The sequence below is a fragment of the Protopterus annectens genome, chromosome 5.part1 (genome assembly GCF_019279795.1).
Source record: "Protopterus annectens isolate FY-2018-M chromosome 5.part1, PAN1.0, whole genome shotgun sequence".
Lineage (NCBI taxonomy): Eukaryota > Metazoa > Chordata > Ceratodontiformes > Protopteridae > Protopterus > Protopterus annectens.
The window spans coordinates 647,719,214-647,735,846 of record NC_056736.1 but is presented as its reverse complement, the minus strand read 5'-3'; the positions used below and the strand labels follow the sequence as shown (position 1 = coordinate 647,735,846).

General features: G+C 40.4%; 1 protein-coding gene across 1 annotated transcript in view; it reads left to right on the top strand.

Moving 5' to 3' along the window:
* PAN3 (poly(A) specific ribonuclease subunit PAN3) overlaps positions 1 to 16,633 on the top strand; it is a 2,193,201-nt gene that overhangs the window by 1,800,328 nt on the left and 376,240 nt on the right. The window contains exon 16 of the mRNA XM_044073269.1: positions 11,751 to 11,815. Within this exon, the coding sequence (XP_043929204.1) occupies positions 11,751 to 11,815 (65 nt within the window). The remainder of the gene's footprint in view (positions 1 to 11,750; positions 11,816 to 16,633) is intronic.

Sequence of the window (16,633 nt, the reverse complement as noted above, 5' to 3'; positions counted from 1 at the left end):
TCCAAATGCTCAAAGGTTTCAGTCACAAGGATCTTACAGGACAAAACAATGGGGTGCCTCCACCTCCAAATCAGGAGGCAGCAAAGCACCACCCTACAGTAAACAGTCTCAATGACTTTCCTCTGCCATCTCCAAGCACTTATCTTTTGGCAGCCCCTTTGGGGGGAAAACTAGCACTTCATGCTCAAAGTTAGCATCTAATTACCCAGGACAAGTGGGTCTTAAATATAGTATCCCAGGGGTACAGATTTCATTTTCACACGTTGCCAATTCCAAACGGATGGCCAAGATCTGCTACCAAATCAGTGGGCAGAGGCCCAGAAACAAGTCATGTCCCTCATGGATATGGGGGCTATTCATCCAGTACCAGAAAAGGAAAAAGGACAAGGGTTTTATTCAAGACTTTTCCTGGTACCCAGAAAAGACAAATCATGGCATCCAATTCTGGACTTACCCATTCTAAATACTTTCCTGGACATTCCAAAATTCAAAATGCTGACTTTACAACAGCTACTGCCTATGCTAGGCAAGAATGCCTGGTTGGTAGCTCTAGACTCAAAAGAGGCATACCTGCATATCCCAATTAGGGAATCTTGCAGAAGATACCTCCGCTATTTGCATTACCAGTTCTCTACACTGCCCTTTGGCTTATCTACTGTGCCCAGGGTCTTCACAAAGTGCCTGGCACCAGTAATTGCATTTTGCAGACAAACATTCAAATTTATCCATATCTAGACGATTGTCTAATTCAGGCAGAGGACAATGACACTCTTCTTCAGCATCTGGCGTTTGGAAAAAGGCTTCTAACATAACTAAGGTACACCATAAATGAAAATAAATCACAACTGATACCCTCTCAAATAATTACATTCCTGGGTGCAAGCTTGAATACAGCTGCCCAGATGGCTTACCTCACGCCAGACAAACAAATTCAGTTGACAACATACTTCAAACAAGTGGCAACAACAACCCAGCTATCTGCAAGACAAATTCTGCAGGCTTTGGGGCTCATGGCATCCTGCATTCTACTAATTCCATATGCAAGACTGCATATGAGGAAACTTCAGTGGTACCTGACAAGCTTATGGAGTCAACATTGTCACAGCCTGGAAACAATGATTCCTCTCATTCCCTGCCTGCCACAGGAGTTCTTTTGGTGGGCAGAAGCATGTCACCAAAACAAGGGACTGTCATTCATTCTACCCCCTGCCACCCAAACCCTGACTACAAATGCATCAGACTATGTTTGGGGGGCCCATCTGGCAGGGAGATGCATTCAGGGCAAATGGAGCCCAAATCAAATGCATCTACATATCAGCCAGAAAGAAATGCTAGCTGTACAGAATGCTCTGACAGCCTTCACGGACTTCCTTCATCCAGGACGACTACTGATAAAGACGGACAACACCACAGTTATGCGGTACATAAACAAGCAGGGGGGTACCCACTCTTACCCCCTTTGCAGACTAGCCATGGCCTGGCCTTGTGGAACACACCGTTGACTTACCAAATACATCTTCAAGCTCAATTCCTGGCAGGAAAGCAAAATATTCTGGCAGACGACCAAAGCAGAAATCTTATTGACCCACATGAATGGAAACTGGAGCCACAAATCTTCAGCATGTTGACACGAAAATGGGGGAGCCCAGACATAGATCTATTTGCCTCTTCCCAAAACTATCAGTTGGACAAATTCTGCACAAGAACTCATCACAAAAAAGCATGGAAAGTGGATGCTCTGTCCTTCAGCTGGAAAAACCTATCAGTCTGTGCCTTTCCCCCTCTACCTCTACTCTCCAAGGTCTTACTAAAAGTCAGGCAGGAAAAAACAAAAATGATTCTAATTGCTCCAGACTGGCCTCGCCAACACTGGTACTCGCTTCTAAGGAATCACACCTTCCTCTGTGGTACTTGCCTCAAACACCTCATCTATTGTCTCAGCAGAACTATCAAATTCTGCACACTCCGCTCCAAACTCTGAATCCTGCAGCATGGCTAATCAACTAATTTCACCAATCACATCTCTCAGTAAACCTGTGATGGATGTCATTTTGGAGGCTAGAAGGCCTAGTACTAGAAAATCTTATGCTGATAAATGGAAGAGATTCTGTGCTTGGAACCAAGCACAAGGAATAGACACAGCAAAGCCAGATATTCCTCAGATTTTGCAGTACTTAACTGAGATGTTTCACAAGGGCCTATCTTTTTCTTCAATAAAAATCCATGCCTCTGCCATCTCGGCTCATTACAACACAGAACCTCCTCTCTTTTCTCATCCCCTGCTAAAGCAGTACCTCAGAGGGGCCAAAAATTGAAGGCCTCCCAGGAGAGCACCGACTCAAGCATGGGACCTCAATTTTGTGCTGGAAAAACTCACCCTTCCTCCTTTTGAACCAGCTGCTACTGCGGATATAAAATTTCTTTCTTGGAAGACAGCCTTTCTTTTAACAGTCACTTCAGCTAGAAGGGTTTCAGAACTACAGGCTCTCATGGCAGTGGAGCCTTTCATTATCTTTTACCTGGACAGGGTGGCCCTCAGGACTAATCCTTCTTTTATGCCTAAGGTGGTATCCAGTGTGGCTCTTAACCAGTCCATTCACCTGCCAACTTTTTTCCCAAATCCGCAGAACAAGGGGGAGTGGATTCTGCATTCATTGTATGTACACAGACAACTAAGATTCTACTTAAACAGGACAAAATCTCTAAGAAAGTCTGAGCAACTACTGGTGGCATTTGCTGCAGGAACAGAGGAGAAGGCTATATCAAAACAGACTATTTCAAAATGGATAAGCCATTTTATTCGTTTCTGCTACTTGCACCGTGGTAAACCTGTGTCCAAGGGGATCAGATCCCATTCCACCAGGGCTGCTTCTACTTCTGCAGCCTTTCTCAGAGGGGTTCCTACCAGAGACATTCTAGAAGCTGCTACTTGGAGCTCAGTTCATACGTTCACAAAGCATTACCATTTACCTCGCTTTTCTAAATCCAGGGCAGGCTTTGCCACTGCAGTCCTACAGGGCCTTATAGCTGCTCCTAATGCTGTTTAATTCCATCCTCCCATCCATAGCTTTGGGATTCTACCCAAATGTAATGACTGCAACAGTGAAACATGAAGAACATAGTACAGTTGTGTACACTTACCATAAATGTAGATGTTCGAGTGTATTCACTGTTGCAGTCCGGGTTACCCACCCGCCAGCCCCCTTTCTTCTCTATTATTATACCTCTTCTTTCCTTCACTATGCTCAAAAGCCTTTGTGTTGTATTTGCTTTTAGTTGAAGGTACATTTTTTGTGTTCTAAAGTACATGTATATATATATATATATATATATATATATATATATATATATATATATATATATTTATTTATTTATGTATTTATATTTTTGCTCCCCATTTGGGGGGCACCTGACATCTGGGGCAAGAAAAACTGATTAAAATGGCGTCAGCTGCATGTTTTATACCCCTGATGACCTGACGTCATGGAAGAGGAGACAGCAACCAACGCAGGTCCCAAGACTTTGTTATTCAGGCCGACTGAGGGCAACCTGCCAGCAGATTACCCAAATGTAATGACTGCAACAGTGAATACACTCGAACATCTACATTTATGGTAAGTGACACAACTGTACTTTTCCTCTATCCCTATGACATTGTAGTTAGAAGACTGTATTGTTGGTGGCTCTTACTTCTTCCAAGAGCATCACTAAACCTCAGTCACTCATGGCCTTTCCATTTATTTTATTTTTTTGTTTTTTCACAAGGACAGGGTTTCTGGGGCTAGTGCACTTAGTTTAATTTGTTTGAGATACTATTTTTTTTCAGACATATTTATTAACTGACTCAATCTTAGTCTCAATCATTTTATATCATAAGCCATAGTGACACACACCCAGTTGCAAACATTATACATCACTTATAATTTGCCTAATCGTTCTCACTCAGACATTGCATAGCTCATTTAAGTCCTTCCGCCTTTTAGAGCTCATTTCTCCCTTGTATGCATTGTTCCCACAATTCCCATTTTTTTCTTATGTAGTTTCCTCCTGCCCTTTTCTAAAGTTCTCAATTCCAGTTGTTTTATCTCTGTTACTATATTCACTACTTCCAGTATAGTTGGTTTAGGTTTTAATTGCCATTTTTTAGTAATTGTTTTTTTGGCAGCCACCATTATTAAACACAGCAAGGCCTTACCATGTCTAGGCAATTCCGATTCAGTATCATAGCTCAGAAAAATCATCTCCCTCATTAGACTTATCTCTCCACCCTGCATCTCGATGGTGTATCCCACTGGGAATCCTTAAAGTCTGCCAACTCACCACACTCCCACAAAATGTGTTCCCAGATACCTCTTTCTTCCCCTTCACACCTCCAACATTACTGTCTACCTAAGGAAAATTTCTCTGGAGTCTACTTGGGGTATAAAAATATCTATGTAAACATTTCCAGGCAAAAATCCTAAATCTTCTAGAGTTTGTTGCATATTTGGGAGACATACACATATTCTCCCATTGTTTCTTTGTGAATTGCTTATCCAATCTCTCTTCAGAATCCTTTCTAACCTCCTCTGATTGATTCTTATAGTTGTCATGCAGTATTTTACATGCTGTACTAATTATTCCTTTTTTAATGACAGCTTTTGTTCTAGATTCTGTTAAAAACTCTACCAGTGCAGGTCTTTCATTTAGGACCCGCCTATTTGTTTCTCTTTGTCTGTACTCTGATATCAATCCCCAATAGGGAAAGCAACCTCTAACCTGCATTCCAAATAAGTTCTTGGGGCCTTAGGACAGTTTCTTCTTCATACAAATCCTTATATCCCCAAGGTGGTTAATGATTTGTCCTTGAATTAGTCCATTAATTTTCCTTCTTTTTCACCTGTCCACAAAATCCCAGTGAAAGGGTTTTTCACTCCGTAGATTTATATAGACAGGTCACATATTACCTAGGCAAGATAAACATATCAGTAAGTCTGAGCAGCTTTTTCTTTCCTTTAATAGGTAGGTACTAGGCTATTGGCCCTAGGGCATATATAAGCCTAGCCAAAAAGGTACCCTGGCTTTCACCACCCAAGAAAATTATTTACTTGTGCCCCTGTCGAGCAGCGCCACAGAAGTGAACCCCGGGTGAATTTCCTATTTCCCAACCAATCATCAAGATTTTTCTTAGAGTGCTAATGAGGACCTGTGTTTGGTATTGATAGGTAGTTTGTTCCAGAGTATGGGAAGTCTCTGGGACAGGAATCTATCCCTCCAGCATGTTCTGTTTATTGTGGTGACAAGGTTTAGGTCCTTAGAGCGTGTAGCTCGGAGGGATTGGGATTTCTTTAAGTGGATCATGTCCAACAGCTCTGGGTTTGACATAGCTTTGTATGTTAGGCAGAGATCGCCTCTGAGTGGGCGATATGCAACGGAGTAAAGCTGGAGTTTTTTGAGACAGTCTGTGTAGGGCATCTGTTTGAGGCTGGTAATCCTCTTTGTGAGGTATTTCTGCGGCCTTATCAGTTGTAGATGTCTTGTGATGTACATACCAAAAGGGGGATTGTACTCTATAAGTGGTCTAATGAGTGATAAGTACAGGGGAACAATTACCTCTTTTTTCCTGGATGAGAAACCTATTGTGATGAGGTGTGCCACGTAGAAGGATTTTCTGACTACTGTGGCGATGTGATTAGCAAAGGAGAGACTACTGTCCACCTGTGTCCCAAGGTCTCTTGTCACACTTTCGGTGTTAAGTAGATTACTGCCTATGTGGTAGTTCATGGGTACAGAGTTTTTACCAAAAGGGATGACAACATACCTCTCAACCTGGAAATATCAAAAATCTGGACACGGCGCATTAAAAATAGGTACAAATCTGTACACTGATTAGCATCAGATTTGCATACATAATTATCTAACCCCACCCACTCCAATGGAATTGTGGGATACCAACTTTCAAGCTCAAACTGAAGAACAGACAATGAAAATATGGCACCAGAGTCCCCCTGCAGCCATTCCAACATCCCATTACCTGTCTATTTTACCCCATTTACCATAAACACTAATGTGTGCATACTGCTTTACTTCTACAATGACTATTTGGATTTTTACATTTTATAGCACAATGCAAACATACTAAGACATCTGCTAAATAAAGCTGCTAAACAAAGCAATACTGTCTCACAATGGAAATAGACTTAGCATTAAAACTTCTCTGCCATTGAAACTCACATTCATTGAAACAGCATTGAAACCCGTACACCACATCCAAAGAAAATGTATCTGACCAGTGGTGGCTAAAGATTATCTCTGGGCTGTTTTCAAATCATTGGCCCCTTGCACACAAAACAAGAAACATACATGTGTTCTTTGATACACCTTCCTGACTTTATTAAATTATATTCCTTGTATAATACAGCACACTTGTTAGAGCGCATTTTGTTTGAACATTTTTCCAGTAGGCAATGAAACAAAATGCATGAACTGAACCAGTAATGTCAAAACTGCCCAATTCAGAACATGCCCATCAGAAAAGCCTACTTCCACACCCACACAATATATATATATATATATATATATATATATATATATATATATATATATATACACACACACACTATATATATATATATATATATATATATATATATATATATATATATATATACACACACACACTATATATATATATATATATATATATATATATATATATATATATATAAATAGAATGACAGTAGTGTAAGCCATATGCATGTTGCACAGCTGCTCGCATTTAGTTTCAATCTAATTTTTTTTTTTTGGGGGGGGGGGGCAATGGCTCATTGACTAATTAGCATTCTACAAAAGGTGTTAACTTATCAGAATCTGTGGGATTACTTTGTACCATATATTTCATCATATTGCTAGGTAAAGCTCTTTTAACATTTTCATTATACTGTTATTTGAGGGATCTAACAACAGCCTTATAGTATGCTTACATTGACACCTGAGTTCTAATTGAATTGTCAGCATCAAAATGTCCACTTGTGGAATTTTACAGTGAGCATTTTGGAAGTAACCACAGCCCTAGTTACTAATTCCTTCTTAAGTCTTTCATACTCTGCATAATCAGTCCACTCCACACCATACATATTTTAATGCTTCTCCTACCAGCTGAAAAGAAATAATTCTGGTCCATTTTGATCTTCACAGTTCTCGTATACTGACTACCTTTCAAATATTACTAAATATAACTTGTCATCAGCTTTGCCTAATTTCCTTAAGACAGGTATGGTTCTAGGATAACAGTCACATTAATCTGTCTGACTAGTTGTAGCAGTTGCATAAGCTTTTGATCAGTCTTTACCTTAGAAGCTGTTAAGGTTTATAATAATTCCTCCATGGCTGTTATGGGTTGGAAAAACACAACGGGAAACTAAATTATTATCATATCAATGAAAACACACCACGTAACAGCAGCAATACATCTATGGCTTGCTCATGCCACTAAACAGTTCAGCTCAAACAGTCCATTCGCTTGGCAATAGAGGAATAGCAAGGTTATTTTGATTAATCCTTGGCCAAACTGCCTGTATGCAAACTTCCTTATAACTCAGTCAGCTTTTCACAATTAGTTCTAAAAATATTTACTCTATTTACAGTGGTAATGCCACATACTTTACTTCATAAAGACCCACATAGTCATTCCAGCAGACAGACTAAAACAAAGTTCATGGCTGTAGCCTTGACTACGTTTTAATCCAAACTTTAGAAAAAGGCTTTGTCTAATCTATTCCTTCAGGCTACATAAGTGAAAGACCCTGAATGGGACCATCCAGTTGCAAGAAACCACAAGTCTTTCAGCCTCTGCTCTACTCCATGAGCATTCTCTCAATTGAGGAATCAATGTCCTGATGCTCACCTTGCAATGTACCAGTAATTACACACACACACACACACACACACACACACACACACACACACACACACACACACACACACACACACACAAAATAATAGGTTTCCTACCAGAATGCTGCCAGGAAAAATAATCCATTTCAATGCTGCCTAATCCCTGCAAAAGCACTCGCAAGAGCCAATAATCCATTTCAAATAAAACACTCACACACTTGTGTGCATTGGAGCTCAATTCCGAAGTGAATAACTGCTCATTTATTTCCCCTGCAGATTGTCCAAAGTGAATAACTGCTCTTTGGTTAATACAAACCTGCTGACCAGCAGCTGTTCAATGATTCCCTGGCTGCTGCCGTTCATGACATGCATTTGCAATCCAAAACGAGCAAGTCCACATAGAGCTGCTGTTAATTCCCTGTAATGTAAAATGAGTGAGTCCACATCAATTCCCTGTAATCCACGAATGGAGTGCTGCTGTTAACTCCCTGTAACTTTCAAATCAAACCGCGAATGATTTCCCGCTCGCATTTACAGCCACATCAGCCAGAAATTATGATGTGAGCTCCTAGAGCTCAATTCCGACGCGCACGTGATGACGTCAGCTCCGACAGCGCGGTATTTGAAAAAATTTTAAAAAACAAATGAAAAAAATCGGAATTGAAGGGGTGCCTCTCGGGGAATCGTGGCACCCCTTCATTTGGACCCCAAAACTCGGTAAAAACCGAGTAATTCTGTATGGTTGAGAGGTATGGATGACAATGCACTTTTTGGCATTGAGCTTGAGACCATAGTTTTGACTCCAGGCATCTGTCTCAGTGAGGCCCTTTTGTAGGATGTTCACATCATTAGGAGTTTCGATTATGGCTCCTAGTTTGCATTCATCTGCAAACTTCATTAGCCAAAGACCTTCTGTGTTAGTCTGTACTTAAGAGAAGTAGATACCAAACAGGAGAGGACCCATGACTGAACCATGTGGTACTCCACTTGTCACTGGTCTGAAGTCAGATTTGGAGTCTGCTGCTTTCACAGTGTGGGTTCTAACAGTGAGCCAGTTGGAAACCCATCTTGTGACATAGGGATTTATACCTAGTTTAGTGAGTTTATCTATAATTCTGGAGTGGGGGATGGTGTCAAAAGGCTTGGCGAGATCTAGGCTGTGTGAGCCACCTTACCCTCATCTACGGCTTTGGTGACTGCTTCAAAGAAGTCTATCAGGTTTAGGAGACATGGTCTGCCTTTTACAAACCCAAACTGGGTGTGGTCCAGAGTTTGGAGATTACCAATGTCTTTGTTTATAAGTTCCATGATGATACGTTCCATGGCCTTGCAGACCAGGCTCGTCAGGCTAATGGGGCGGTAGTTCCCGGGATCCATGGTGGATCCCCCTTTGTGGAGCGGGATAACAGTTGCTGTGCACCATTCAGTGGGCACAAAGCCTGAGGGGAGGCTATGATTGAACATGATACTTAGGTGGGGTGCCAGTTCATTCTGTAGTTCGTGTAGAACGCAGCCTGGGATGTTGTCAGGTCCCATGGATGCTGTGTTTTTGGCTTTGGAGAGTGTGTTTTTTACCTGTGCAGCTGTGATTACAGGAACTTTGCATTTTTCTGGTATAGAGATGGGCCCTTCAGGGGGTAAGAGGGGGGAAAAGTTAGCATGCCAGGAAATTGGGTTTGGTGGTATATATTTAAACCATCTCCTTCAGGATTTCTAAGGCCATTTCTCATTGCTATTCTTTTCATGGAAAACTGCTTTCTTCTGTTTGTGCTCACTGTAGCAGGGCAGTGGCCTCTTCTGGTGCTTTTTTTCAAGGGTCTAGAAACTAAATCCATCTAGAGCCATCTTGGAAGCTGCTACTTGGTTTTCTTTCCACGCTTTCATCAAACATTACAAGTTGGATGTCATTTCTATGGCCAGGATGAGTTTTTGGAGGGCTTTCCTCCCATACCTCTTGTACTCTCCTAAGAGTGAAGAATACTGCAAAAGTGATAAGGAAGGACATAGTACAGCTGTGTAAGATCTAACCATAACAGTAGATGCCGTACTTCTCACTGTTGCAGTGTATCGTCCCCTCTCTCCTACCCCTTATTAACTTTCTATTGCCTTCCTTCTGGCCAAGGGTTTTTTCTTGCATCCTTTTTCTCCTCCTTCCTCCCTTTCTGGATGTACAGGTCATTGCTTTCCTCTTACTCTGATTCCTTTGGGATGCTTCAGCTCTGTGGATTAGGCTAGGTGCCCATACATCACATATGCACTTTGACTTGCACATAGAACATGGGTTTAATGTGTGGAGTCTCAAAGGTGTAAAGGTATTGGTATGATAGCCGGATGTTTGTCTGTTCTCAGCAGGATATCCCAAGAATAAAGAATATTGAAACAGAGAGAAGTAGACATCTACTGTTATGGTAAGATCTTACCCAGCTGTAGTATTTGTTCATCGTCTTTGTGTCAGGAGGGGAAGGGCAGGTAAGTCACCAAGCATCTTCTTTGAGTGAAGTGTCTCATCTCCTTTGCACCCTGGAAGGGAAGGACTGACAGTTGCCAGAGAAACCCTTTTGAAGCGATTGGCAGCTGCATCATCTTTTTTCATTGTGTAGCTGACCACCCATTGGTAAATCCTGCAATCAAAAGTCACTCCATTGGAATCATGCTCTCTTCCATTGGCTTTTTCAAGAATGCCTCAATTCTAAAGTCTGTGCTATGGCACTTTGTTCTTGATTGACATCTTCACAAAACATTACTGTCTCAGTTGTAGCCCTAGGAGATGGGCTTCCTGTTCTCCGGACTTCCTCATCCCTGGTAGATGCATTGCTTTAGATTCATGCCAATAATTGACCCAGAAAGGAGGATGCCCTAATGTTCATTGCAGTTGAGTCTTGTCATGTTAGTTTATCTATGAGAGAGTCCTTCTTGGTGGGTTTTAGTTTATCTATGAGGGAGCCCTTCTTGGTGGGTCTCTAAACCCTCCCCTTTGTTCCACATGCTTGGATGGTCTCTCCATCCAAACTCAGTTCCTGGAGTTCTGTTAAGTCAGCAGGCATATAACTATATTAATTGACAGTTTGACACCTACCTTATTGAGAATGTTCTTATCCTTATTTGCAGGATGTGTGCTTGCTCAGTGATTGGGAACCACTCTTGCTGGCCCAAGGGCTTGCATGTAGTTCTAATCAGCTTCGACCATCAACACATGTTCCAGCATCAAGGGAAGGAATTTAGTAAAATAAATGCTTATAAAAAGAAAGCATGGAACTCAGGGTTCCCTTGTACATCAACTGGTATAAGAATGCATGTGTTGTTTACTTTTATTTGATAGCTTCAAGTCCTTTTCCCTTTTTTGCCACGTTTGCCGTCTTCATGCCACATTGCTTACTGTGGTTTTGTTTCTAACTTTTCGTTATGCTTCTTTGTTTCTAGTCATATTCATTTCCCTTTTATTCAGTTGTATTTTTACTTCCACTTTGCAATAGACTAGTTTTCTACATTTATTAAAATTATTTTTGCAGGATGAGTTTTTAAAAGTATGATTATCTGGTACTGTTTAAAATTGTACATTTGGTGGACTTCTGTTTTGCACACATATACCCTGTCCATGGATAATGTCCAAGAATGAATTGGTGCTAATTAGAATATCCTTTTTAAATAGTTAGGCATCATTGACATTCTGCTGATTTTGTTAAAGAATGTTTTGTCTCAGGTGAGCATTTCCATTTTGTCATGGTCTTCTGCTCATTGCAGTTTAATTCTAATGCTAATTAGTAGAACATCAAGTTCTGGAAAATCCTATGTATAATTTTAGTAGCTTTCATGATTTAGATACTGAAAATAGAATTTCTGTGCATAGTCTTTAATAGCTGGCTTGTTTTTTATAGGAGGTGCAAAATGGAAGGCTTTTTAGGCTGCTGGCAAAACTGGGAACAATCAATGAGAGACCAGAGTAAGACCGATTTTTAAAAGAATGTCATTTACATATCATGTTTATTTTTCAGAAATCATGTGTTGCTTGTTGCATAGTCCATTGTGTAGTTATTGATATCATGTAAATACATTTTCAAAAAACATGACATATGCCATTGCTAAGATTCTGGAAAAAGAGTACATTCTTGAATTTTTATTTCTGAAAGAAAAAAGGAAAAATTGTATAGAGTATCTAAATAAAGTGGCTTTTTATTGTTGAGCATATTACTGAACACGCTAAACCAGTCATACAAAAGGAGAGAGGAACTTTTATTGCCAAGTACAGATTTGTTAACCTGATTTTTTTTTCAGAATGAGTAAAGCCTATAACAGTGTAGTGATTAAAGAATATTAGGGTGCCCAGTAAGATGATAAAACATGTTTTTGTCTTTTTTCATTGGAATCTTAAAGGGGCATCTTAAAACAATGCTATTTTTAAGCAATAAATGTGCAGTCCACTTAGCCTTGCTGGTCGGTCTAAAACTATAAATTTATAAGCATTACTGTAGGCCCAGAATCAGACAGTTGAATATTATGCATGCTATGCATACGTATAATTTCTGTTCCTATCAGTTCTGTAATTTATTTATTTATTTATTTTATTTTGTTTTGCATTTATTTACTGGATTTTTCTAGTTGGTTTAGTTAAAAAAAAAAAACCTTTTGTTGGAGGCCGGGGGAGAAAAGCTCCAACATAGTACAATTTTTTTTAAGCAGACATTCAGTAATATGCACGGACAGGCATTAAATAATAATTATTTTATTGTATTTGTCTTTGTTTACTGGGAAAGTCCGACTGGGTAATACCCAATTTCAGAGGAAGCCCGGGGAGAAAAGCTCCATTTGTTTACATTGCATGATACTTGGTTCCAGTTAAACACAGAGTAGTTACGTTTCTGTTTATTTACATTTATACAAATATGGTAGTTACATTTATACATTCTAAGATTTTACAGAGGTAGAAGTTACTAAAGAAAAAGCCTACATGGAACATAGTGGATTGTACAGGCAGCAGTTGTGTATAAAAATTATTTTGTCATTTCAGTAAGAGGTTGAGAGTTTCCTGTTTTAAGGACAGTATTAGTATTGTAGACTGCGGTGGTGGTTTGCGGTAGCGTTGTCGCCTCACAGTTAGACGTTGCCCGTTCGATTCTCAGAGCGTCTTCTGTGTGTCGGCATGTGTGAATGGGCGTTCCTTCGTTGAAGGTTGTGCGTTAGGCCCAGCAAGCCAGCACGTAAAAATCTACTGCCAATCATTAGCGGACCGGAGTTCCGCTGTGGCAACCCCTAACTGGGAAAAGCCAAAAGACACAAACAAATTAGTATTGTACAGTAAGCACAAAGTCTTAACCTGGTGATGAGCATTTGCAGGACCAAGATTGATTAAGATGTTGTTTAAGCAGTGGTGTAAAGTTTATTGGGTTTGTCGGAGAGTTTTATTTGTGCGGGGATACTATTCCAGAGTTTAATGACATATTGGGAGTAGTGCGAGTCTCCTGCAACAGCATTTCACTTTTGTTAGTAGTAAGAATTTGTTACTGGAATGGAGGTCCCTTGCTGGACAGTTGGGCAGTAGTAAGTTCTGTAGTGCAGGCATTTTTCTGGATGATGAATGATTTTGTGTGTTGTAGTTAGCTGTAAGTATGTTTGGTAGTAGTGAAGCTTAAGCTAGTTTAATTGCTTTAAGCTGTGACAATGGTGGATCCTATGAGGAAGATTTGTGGCAAGTTTAGCTATTTTATTGTAGCAGGAGGCAAGTTTCTTTGACTGTTTAAGTTTGTTAGGATATAAGCAGCATGTAAAAGAGTTGGCAGTAAGATGGGATGGCTTGAGTTTTTCTTGCAGTGTCTGTAAAGAATGTATTGATCCTATAAAAGGAGCCTAGTTTCTGTTGTGTAGATTTAATAGTGTACAGTGTATTCTGGTAATATTTGAGACTGTCCTCTATTATAACACCTAAAAGTTTACTGTGAGTTAGTTTCAGTGACAGTATCATTTGCTGACTTTATGGTAAAATATTGCTTTTGATTTTGGCAACTTTTTTGGAGGTAAAGTGGGGTTGAGTAATAGGGTTGATTCTTTGAGCCAGGTTTCTACAGAGGAGAAAGATTTTTGGGTAATGTACTGGAGCTTATTTATTGTTAAGGTTGCATATATTAATGTTGAGTTGTATGCATACTGAACTAAACTAGCATGGTAAGTGGAGGTTATTAATAAATATATTAACTAGGATGGGACCCTGGATAGAGCCCCGAGGAACACCTGTAGTAACTGGTTGAAAGGATGAGTATGCTTGTTGTCTTCCAGTTAGGTAACTAAGTAACCATGAGAAGGAGTTTTGTTAAAGTCCTATTGAGGAGAGTGTGATAGAAGAAGATATGGAACAAGGTAAACGCCCAGGAGAGTTGAATGAGTAGTTGCTGGTGCGAGACAGTATCATATGCCTATGACAAGTCTAAGAACATTGTGGATGCAAGCAGACCATTGTTTCTCTGTTGGTTTATTATATTAGTAAGATGTAGTAGTGCTGTGGTGGGGCCTAAAGCCATGCTGGGGTGGTGCAGTGGTACAGCAGTTAACATTGTCACCTCACAGCAAGAGGTTCTCAGATTCAATTACCAGCTGGGGTACCTTCTGTGCGGAGTCTACATGTCCTTCCTGCATGCCTGTGGGTTTTCTTAGGGTGTTCAGTTTCCTCCCACATTCCAAAGATGTATCTGGCTTTTCCCCTGGGCCTCCACTGAAAATGGGCTCTGTCCCAGCCAGACTTTCCTGGTAAACAAGTGTTAAATGATTGAATAAATAAATAAATGGTGCATTACTGAGAGCAGGTTATTTTGAGGTTAGGTATTGCTATAGCTGCATATGGATGCATTTCTCCAATATTTTGGAGAAGGGGTAGAGAATCGCTGTTGGTCTCTAGTTATTAAACTCTCTAAATGTGCCTACTTTGTGCAGTGGTATGATGTAGGATTTTTTTTCCACAGTGATGGGACTTATCTTTCTGTTATGGACCTATTAATTAGTGTGGACATGGAGAAGACTATGACTTCTGCAGCCGTTTTTAAGTAGTCTGATGGTAGTTGGTCTTTAGCTACAGAAGTAGTTTTTAGTTTAAGGAGCAACTTCATTACCAGTGAAATTGAAGAGCTGTGGGTGATTTTGGTCAGACGGGTGGAGAGAGGGGAACAGATGTAATATTGCCTAAGAGAGGATATTGATTGTATAAAGTAGTAATTAAACTGTGTATAAAGTAGTAATTAAACTGGGTGTTCATAGAGTCTGTTGTATTGTCTGTTTTTGGAGAGGGAGTGGTGGCCTTGCTAGGGTGGAGTAGTTTATTTTGTGATGACCAAAAACGTTTTGAGTTGTTTTGATGTTTGTCTTGTAGGTTGATATATACTATGTTTGCTTGTCCTGTTTGACTTGGAGTTTTGCAAGGTTTCTAAGATGTCTAAATTGCTGAAAGGCATTTTGAGTTCTATTTTTATACCACTTTTTCCAGGCAATGTGCGTCAACAGTCACACATTTGCTAATTAGATTCCATTCATATGAGATAAAGAAAACTATTGCAGTATAAAAAGAGACACATTTACCAGACGTTGAACATTGAGCAATTGAAGAGGTGTGTTAGTGGGTTTGTCAAATAGTAGATGTTGTAATTAATGGTTAGAAATTCAAAGAAATGGAACCCAGGGAAGGAACTTGGTAGGGCAGAAAATGTAGTTAAGAGAGTGTTGAGGAGGGGTGGCAAGTAATGTCACAAAACAGTGTGTGGCTGGGAGATGCCAGTAGAACTGTTCAGATATTGAAGACTGGTTGTGGAGCATATGATTCTAAGTGAAGAGAAATGTTAGTTACATCCCCCCCACAACCTACCTTTTACCTACTACCCCCATCCAGTGGAAAGCCTTTGATTCTCCTGGGTAGCCATCTTTCTCCTCCTCTCCTAAGGTGAACCAACATCAAAACAAGAAATCTCCTTGCAGAAACTGAGTGTACTGAAGTATCTCGTGTCTTTGCCCCTTTCTGTATGAGCCACATCACCAGACATGACAGTGCTGGTACCACCTCTGCAGTCCTGGCTGTGATCTGAGGCTATGTCTTCAGGGGAGTGGCTGGTGTATCGCCAAGAAGCAGTGGGGTTTTGACATGCTCACTGTTGACAACATCTTAGAGCTGTGACGATCTCCCCCAGAAAGTGCTGTACTAAAAGATGAAAGTGCCTCAGCAGATTTCTTTGGATGTTGTATAGACTGCACTGCTGGAAGGTGTGAAGGAAGATGCCACTTATTTGTAAAGAGGTCAGGGTTGTCTTCACTCCCTGTTGAAATTGCTAGCCACAGATGAGCAGTGTCAAGATAGTGAAGTGGACCCACGGCTAAGCACTGCCATATCTCCAAGATGAGTGCAAACATGGGTCTTTGCTTATAGTGCACTGAGACAGTATTACAGGGTGGAAATAGCAAACAGTAAGCAGGCCCCCACAACAACTAGGTAAAACCCAGGACCATTCAAAAACTGCAGGGATTAATGCAAAAGAGAGGGATGGGGATAGCATCATGTATCCAGGTAATGACAAGGCAAACAGTGCATAAGCATGTCACATGTTATAAAGGTATCTGTACAAATGACTCACAAAACCAGTGTCTTCCACGATATATATATCTATAGCAAACAAAATGTGTTACTACTTCAAGCCGGCTTGGACAAGTGGAAGCTGGAGTCTCATACAGCTGTTTTGAGCAATTTGTAGCAGTCATCCTGTTCAGATGACCTTCTGAAAATGTGCAGGAA